The sequence below is a fragment of the Musa acuminata genome, chromosome BXJ2-3, assembly GCF_036884655.1.
Source record: "Musa acuminata AAA Group cultivar baxijiao chromosome BXJ2-3, Cavendish_Baxijiao_AAA, whole genome shotgun sequence".
Lineage (NCBI taxonomy): Eukaryota > Viridiplantae > Streptophyta > Magnoliopsida > Zingiberales > Musaceae > Musa > Musa acuminata.
This window is the reverse complement of record NC_088340.1, coordinates 13693703-13702191: the sequence shown is the minus strand read 5'-3', so window position 1 is coordinate 13702191 and position 8489 is coordinate 13693703. Positions and strand designations below refer to the sequence as shown.

Sequence of the window (8489 nt, the reverse complement as noted above, 5' to 3'; positions counted from 1 at the left end):
CAAGTATAAAACTTTAATATAATTTTTAAAAATATAAAAATCAAGCCACTCACAGTAACTAATTTCAGGTCACTTCCATCACCACAGTCTTAATGCCAATGGCTTCATGATGTCTGCGTAAGCAATGACCTGTAACGAGAAGCGGAACAGTACATCTGTTCTGGTCGGCGAGTACATCTGTTCTGGTGGGCGAGCCAGGCGACAATGTTCGCCTTCTGCGCCGCGCCCATCGAGCTTTTCCCCCCTGCGCCCCCCCTCTCCTTAAATAGACACCGCGCGCCCGGGAGGCGCTAACCAAAGCTGCGAGTGCACGAGATGGAGGCATCGGTCCGATGCCCGGCAAACTACGTTCCCCTGTCGCCCATCAGCTTCCTGGAGCGCGCCGCCCTCGTGTATGGCGACCGGACTTCCGTCGTCCATGGCTCCGTTGCCTACACGTGGAGGGAGACGCGCGGCCGCTGCTTCCGCCTCGCCTCCGCTCTCGCCCAGTTGGGGGTTTCCCGTGGCGACGTCGTAATTATCTCTTCCTCTTCCTAATTACACTTGTTGTAGATTATTAGTTCGATATTGATGCTTGCTCTCACATTATCTGCTTATGATTTTATTGTCGCTGGATTGTTCCCCTTTTTTTCTATTTTGTTCTGATTAGTATGAAACAGCTGCTTAGAAATTTTAGTGGGCCAGAATAGTATGCTCGATGGTTGTATCTCTGTTTAGTATTATTTATGAGATGAGATGGAGCTCTTCACAGTAGATAAATCAATTCCGGATCACATTGACCTTTCCAACAGTCACTGTTTGGTGATATAAAATTCGAGTGGTATGAGGACATACGGGGGATGACAATGACTTGTCCAACTAGATAGTATTGCAGTATTTGATATGGAATGCAGCACCAGACAATTGACTGGAATATTTACTAAATTTCTAATTCTAGGTTTGCCCTTCCTAGCTCTTTCACTATTAAGAACCTAGACAGATGCATATATGGAGCATCCATCGATCTAACTGCATGGACCTCATGCACCTTTTAATGGGAAAGCAATCTTGGTTATCCTTTATAGGCATGTCACATGTCCTAACTTATGAGATAAAAAGATTGAAGTGAATAGAACTCATCGTCTTGTTGATAGAAAAGCAGTCTTGGTTGTTAGAGACACATTGTAAATCATGACCTAAGCGTTACATTATTTCAATTTGTTCTTTTATTTCATGTTTGGTTTCTTTTTGTTGTTGGTGAGTTTGTTGCACACGAGTAGTTCAACTAATTTTTATTTTTTGTTTGTAAACCATTGGTTCTTCAATTAAGGATCCTCCTATGATGTTATTCTATTTCAGTCAGGAAAGTATCATATGATATATTTGCTATCTTTATGAATTTTCTTTGAATATGGCTTAATGAATGTTACTTCTGCCAATCGACATGTGTCAACATTGTTCGAAAGACAAATGCTAGACAGATGTCTGGTATAAGTGATGGTCGTCCATACAGGAGGTGGCTAGAATAACTGTTGGCCTATCGCAACCGGCATGGCAAGGTATCATGCCTCGCTGTAAGAGTATGGGCATGCTATCTATCATGCCATAAAACAACTTGGCCTTAACATAATATAAAATGCTCTATAAAAAAAAATAACAAAGGGCGGAATTTTTCCTAGAAACTTGGGAGTATGTCCAATACTAGAAGTAAGTAATCTCCTTGCATATCAACTTCTTGGAAATGAATTAAACAATTTGACATGAGTTTAAATTATGAACTTGTTCAACTAATTCTTGTGTGTGAAGCTTGTTGAAGTTGATAGGAAGAAGGGATGAAGTTATCAAATAGAGGAAGAGTAGGATAAGCTCTTATCTTCTATATTTCTCTCGAGAAACTCTTTACAATTTTAGAAACTCTATCTATTTCATGACCCAACATATGAGATTTATATAGTCCCCAAAGATATATTACATTAATTGTATTCAAAATGAATCATTCTCTTTTAAGAAACCTTTTCAAGAACCAATAACCAATTTGACTTGTCCTTCCATAGACATTTAATCTATTTTTTCTTCTTGATGTAATGAATCTTCCTATTGATACAATGAACATTTCTTTTGATGAAATTAATCTCTTTATGACACTTGAACATGTTTAATTCCAACATTCTCCTCCCTTAAACTTGTTCCATCTAACATGCCAAGTTTCTTTCGAAGTTGTTGAAATATTTCAAATTTAAGAGGTTTTGTAGGTATATCGGCCACTTGTTCACTTGTCTTGACATGATGTAGCTCCACTTCTTTATTTTTTATATGATATCTCATGAAATAAAATCTTATGTCGATATGCTTCGATCTTTTATGGTAGATTGGATTCTTGGCTAAGACAATAACTGATTTGTTATCAACATAAATCTTGATTGAATTCTCCCGTGGCATATGAAATTCTTGGAGTAATCTTCTTAGCCAGATTGCATGACAAACACTAGAAGAAGTTGCTTGAGAGAGAAGTAATCTTACTGTCTCTAATCGAGCAATTGGTACAAATACTTCTTCGTAGTCAATCCCATATTATTGTTTGTATCCCTTTGCAACCAATCAGGCCTTGTATTTCTCCACCTCCCCTTTTGCATTTCTATTTTGTTTTGAAGATCCACTTAACGCCGATAGCTTGGAGGTCTTCTAGAAGTACAGTAAGCTCCTATGTATCATTTTTGTTAATGGCTGAATCTCTTCATTCATAGCTTGTCATCATTTTTCTTCTCTATAAGCTTCTTCAAAGGTTAATGGATCATATCGTGCAAAAAGATAAAATAAAAAAAGTTCTTCATTGTTAGTATCAATCCTTCGAGTCACATCATATAGCTCATAAATCGATCTTGTCCTTCTTATAATCGGACTTCTTGAATCATGTGACCTAGCTGATCTAGGTGATGATTCCGGCAAAGCCACTTCGGTGCTTGCTTATATTATTTTATCATCTTCTGAAGATATAGCTTTCTTATGCTGCTCATCACTTTTCCAGTTCCAAATCTGATGTTCGTCAAACTCAACATCTCTTGACATCATAACTTTATTTGTGATAAAATTGTAGAGTTTGTAACCATTGGAATTCTTAGGATAACCTAGCAAAATGTATTTTTAACTTTTATCCTCCAATTTTGTTCTCTTTTCTTCTAGTATCTTGGCAAATACAACACTTCCAAAAATTCTCAAATGATCAACTCTTAGTTTTTGTAAGCTCCATGCTTCTTCTGGTGTAATATTACCAATTCGCTTTGTCGGAAACCTGTTAAGCATATAAAGCACAAGCAACAACATCTCCTCAAAATTCTTTAGGAATTTTTCTTTCCTTTAACATGGACCATATTAAGGATAGTCTTATTTTTTCTTTTTGAGACACTATTTTGTTGAGGTGTGTATGACATGGTGAATTGATGTAGAATTCCATTATTTCTATAAAAACTTTTAAATTCATTTGATATATATTTACCACCTTTTCTGTTCTTAAACATTTAATATTACAACAATTTTGTTTTTTAACCAAATTCGTAAATTATTTGAATTTGCTTAAAATTTTTTTCTTTTCTTTTAACATGTAAACCCAAGTTTTGTCACTATGATCATCAATGAAGGAAAGAAAATACATGCTTCCTCCAAGCGATATTGGATTGATAGGGCCACAAACATCTGAGTGCACCAGATCAAGTTGATGCCATGCTTTTTTTGTTCTTCTGACTTTGAAAGAGTTTCTTTCTTGCTTACCCATGACACATACTTCACATAATTTTAATAGGCGATCAAATCTTGGCATTCCTATCACCATATTATATTTCTCTAGAAGTTTCGAAGCCTCAAAATTTAAGTAAGCATATCTAAGATGTCATAGAGTAGAAATATCCACAATATCTGTTTTAAAATAATTTGACTGATAAAAAATACATAAATGTAGAGGAAATATTCTATTCTTTGCCATTTTGACATGTGATATCAATGTTTTATTCTTGTTACAAATTGAGAGAGTCATATCTTTCATCTCAATATTATAATCTTTTTCAAGTAATTGTCATAAGCTTAGAATATTATTTTTCATATTTGGAACATAATAAACATCTGAAATGCATAATTCTTTGCCATTATTAAGTTCAAGGAGAATTTTATATTTGCCTCTTATTGGTCTTTGAGACAAATCACCAAATATAATGTTCCCGGAATAACTTGTATCCATTTTTGAAAATAACTCTTTGATGCCACACATGTGATTTGAGGCTCTTGTATCTAGATACCATGTCATAGATTGATCATCTTTCAAATTATCATAACTCATTAGCAAAATTTGATTTTCATTTTTTTTTTCCTCAACAAAATTTGCATTCTCACTTTGGTTGTTAGGATTATAATAATATTCATAGGAGTAATGTTCATACCTTTTACAAATATAGCATTGTATTTCAGACCTTTTAGAGTTTCTACCACGTCCACAGTCTCGACCATAACCTCTGTCTTTTTGGCTAGAATTTTTTCCACCATCTTCATTGTTTGGAGATTCTTGATTGGTCTGATTTCTACCCCCTCTTCCTCTTTTTCCACATCCTCTTCCTTTTTGAGAATTTGATTCATCTTTATTTTCAAAAGTAAGCTTTGTTTGTAGTGCTTGCTCCATAGTTTTGTCTTCTCCTCTTTTTGTAATCCTTTGTTTATGAACTTGAAGGGAATTCATAAGTTTTTCTAAAGATTTTTTTTTTCAAATCTTTAGATTCTTCAATCGTAACAGCAATAAAATCAAATTTTAGATCTAGAGATCTCAGTATTTTTTTTATTACTCTTTGATCACTTGTTTGTTCATCATTTCGTCTCATTTGATGAACAATAGAAATGATTTTTGAGAAGTAATCAGAAATAGTTTCATAAGTACCTTGTTGTAATTTTTCAAACTCGCTCGTAAAACTTGTAGACTTACCTTATCAACACTACCAAATGCTTTTTGAAGCATTTCCCAAGCCTCCTTTGAAGTATTTGCTAGAGCGATGATCTCGAACATTATATCATCAAGCCCTTGGTAGATCGTGTATAAACCCTTTTTCTCCTTTTTCCTTCTATCTTTGAGTTGCTTTCTTGCAAAAGCATTCATTGCTCATTCTTCTACCGGACTTAGTTCAACATATCCATCTTTTACAAACTCTCATACATCTTGGGAGTCTAGAAGAACCTTCATTTGGATGCACCATATATCATAATTTTCTTTTGTCAATCTGGGGATCTGAATTTGGATGGTATTTGGGAAAGAGACCATAGCTTAACCTATGCTCTGATACCAAATATTGAAGTTGATAAGAAGAATGGAGAGGAAAAGTAGGACAAACTTTTATCTTCTATATTTCTCTCAAGAAACTCTTTACAATTTTAGAAACTCTATCTGTTTCATGACCTAACATATGGGGCTTATATAGTCCCCAAGTATATATTACATTAATTATACTCAAAATGAATCATTCTCTTTAAATAAATCTTTTCAAGAACCAATAATCAATTTGACTTATCTTTTCATAGATATTTAATCTTTTTTTTTCTTGATGTAATGAATCTCCCTCTTGATGTAATGAATATTTCTTTTGATGAAATTAATATCTTTATGATACTTGAATATGTTTAATTCCACCAAAGCTATCGTCTCTCTTGCCTCTATATTATCTGACCCTAAAACATCTCTTGTTCATTATTATGGCTTGTTTTCTTTTTTGTTGCTGTGGTATACCTTTCGTAATTATTCCACTTTCGAATGTCCTGTAGTCTTTCACTGCTTTGCAAAAGGAGGCAAGTTTAATTGGCAATTGGATGTCGTAGTTTTGTTGCTGACACATCATGTTCAGTGACTTCAGTCACTGTTATAACCATCTGGACTTTTTAATCAGGTGGCTGTGCTTGCTCCAAATATTCCGGCAATGTACGAATTACAGTTCGGTGTCCCGATGGCTGGGGCAATTCTCTGCACACTTAACACACGTCATGACTCGGCCATGGTATCTGTCCTCCTCAAGCATTGTGAGCCTAAGGTCATGTTTGTTGACCACCAGTTACTTGAAGTCGTCCAAGGAGCATTCAAACTTTTATCTGCTGAAAAAGTAAAGCTGCCTCTTCTGGTCATGATCTCAGAATCAACCGGATGTAGTTCTGCTGCTTCAGGTAATATGGAATATGAGTCTCTTCTGACGACGGCATCTCCACAATTTGAGATCAAATGGCCTGCTGATGAATGTGACCCAATCTCTCTGAACTATACCTCTGGTACTACATCCAGGCCCAAAGGTGTTATCTACAGTCACCGAGGGGCCTACTTGAATGCTGTTGCAACCATCCTTCTGAATGACATGACTGCAATGCCGGTGTATCTATGGACTGTGCCCATGTTCCACTGCAATGGTTGGTGCCTTACATGGGGCATGGCAGCACAAGGTGGCACAAACATTTGCGTGAGAAATATCTCTGCAAAGGCTATATTTGATAACATTGCCCAGCACAGGGTAACCCACATGGGTGGTGCACCAACAGTTCTTAACATGATCGTGAATGCCTCAATCGCTGATCAGAAACCACTGCCTGGAAGGATCAATGTAATGACCGGTGCTGCACCACCACCGCCCAATGTTCTCTTCAAGATGGAGGAGCTCGGTTTCCATGTCACCCACTCATATGGCCTCACTGAAACCTATGGCCCCGGTACAGTTTGCACATGGAAGCCAGAGTGGAATTCGCTCCCTGCAGAGGAGCGTGCAAGACTAAAATCCAGGCAAGGTCTCCAGCATCTTGGACTAGAGGAAGTAGATGTCAAAGACCCAGTTACGATGAAGAGTGTTCCAGCTGATGCTAAAACCATTGGAGAAGTAATGTTCAGAGGCAACACTATCATGTGTGGTTACTACAAAGATATGAGTGCAACTAAGGAAGCAATGGCTGGGGGATGGTTTCGGTCTGGGGACCTTGGTGTAAGACATGCTGATGGTTATATACAACTGAAAGATCGCTCAAAGGATATCATAATTTCTGGTGGGGAGAATATAAGCACGATCGAGGTGGAGTCTGTGCTATTTAGTCATCCTGCAGTCCTCGAGGCAGCTGTTGTTGGACGTCCAGATGAGCACTGGGGAGAGACACCTTGTGCTTTTGTGAAGTTAAAGGAAGGTTCTAGTGCTAATGCTGAAGATATAATCAAATTCTGCCGCGCCAGGCTGCCACATTACATGGCACCTCGCACTGTTGTTTTTGAAGATCTTCCAAAGACCTCAACAGGAAAGGTTCAGAAATTTGTCCTGCGGGAGAAGGTGAAGGCCATGGAAAAAAGCCTTTTCAAGATTAGTGGAAGCAAGCTGTGAGTTAATCTTCATCACTGATTTCTAGGGCTATTTAGGAAATAAGCTTTCCTTTAATGTATAAGGCTTCTACTTATTATTTCTCATTTGATGTGAGAATAATAGCAAATATTTTCTTGGCAAGTTAACCCCAAGAAACTTGCAGTACTTGAATAGGTCTTGTCTCCAAAGAATTACTGTGTCTGGATCATCCCATCTGTCCTCTAATTTGAGCAAGCTATTGGTGAAAAAACTAGAAAGAGGATTTTGTTTGAAGTTATTGGCAAACATCCTTGATAACGAAGGCGATTCTAATACAATGTAGGATTAGATATTGTTAGTGGATAGTTGTACCAGCTGGTATTTTATTTCTCAGATTGATATGTCATTAGTGGATAAAAGTTTATTTAATATTTATTTATTATTAAAAGTCAAAGTCTTTATTTAATATTTTTATAAGTAGGGATGTATCTATTTCTTTTAACTTATCAATGAAATATTATTCAATCTTTTGAAAAACTCTAGGAGGCTGATTCCTGATTAAGAAAGTTGACTCTCTCGAAGTGATAATCCCTTTCTTCATAAAATTCTAAGGTCTTATCATTTGGTAGCAATCCTCGACGTTCTCGCTGTAGTATTATCGTAGTTATCAGAATCTCAGAAAAAAAAAAAATCGGCAACCACATCCTTCTCGAGTGAGAAAGAAGCCCAGCTATAGTCTCTGTCGCGGCCACCGCAGTCGTTGGTTGCCACCACCACCGTCGTTGCCTCCCGGCCAGCGGCCATCGCATCCCATCTCTGTCGCAACCCTCAGCGTTCCTTCCTAGCAGAGCGATCGTCTCCCTCGGCGACCCATCACTGGTTCCCATCCCTCAAACCGAGCAATCGCCACCAACGTTCCCTCTAGCCAAGCCATCGTCACTAGCCGTCGTTGCTTCCCGGCCAACGACCATCGCCGCCGCTGCTTCATAGCAAGCAAACAAAAAAGAAGTCCTCCTCCCGCCATTGCCGTTGCTTCTCCCCTTTCTCCATACCGCAGCCTCAGCCCTCGGTCGCTCGCGATCGCTCGGCGTTCATTGCTAACCAGCCGTGCGATCCCTATGGCTTCCCAGTCGAGCCCTTCCTCGCTCGGCACACCGCTGCATAGAGGCTACGATTTTTGCA

At 37.9% G+C, this 8489-nt stretch overlaps 1 protein-coding gene across 1 annotated transcript; it reads left to right on the top strand.

Annotated features, from left to right (window-relative positions):
• The first annotated feature begins 141 nt into the window (after positions 1–141).
• LOC103978302 (butanoate--CoA ligase AAE1) lies at positions 142–7601 on the top strand. Its single transcript, XM_009394055.3, has 2 exons — positions 142–513; positions 5892–7601. Exons 1-2 carry the CDS (start codon positions 316–318, stop codon positions 7347–7349), a joined length of 1656 nt encoding a protein of 551 aa, XP_009392330.2. The 5' UTR covers positions 142–315; the 3' UTR covers positions 7350–7601.
• Positions 7602–8489: the final 888 nt, after the last annotated feature.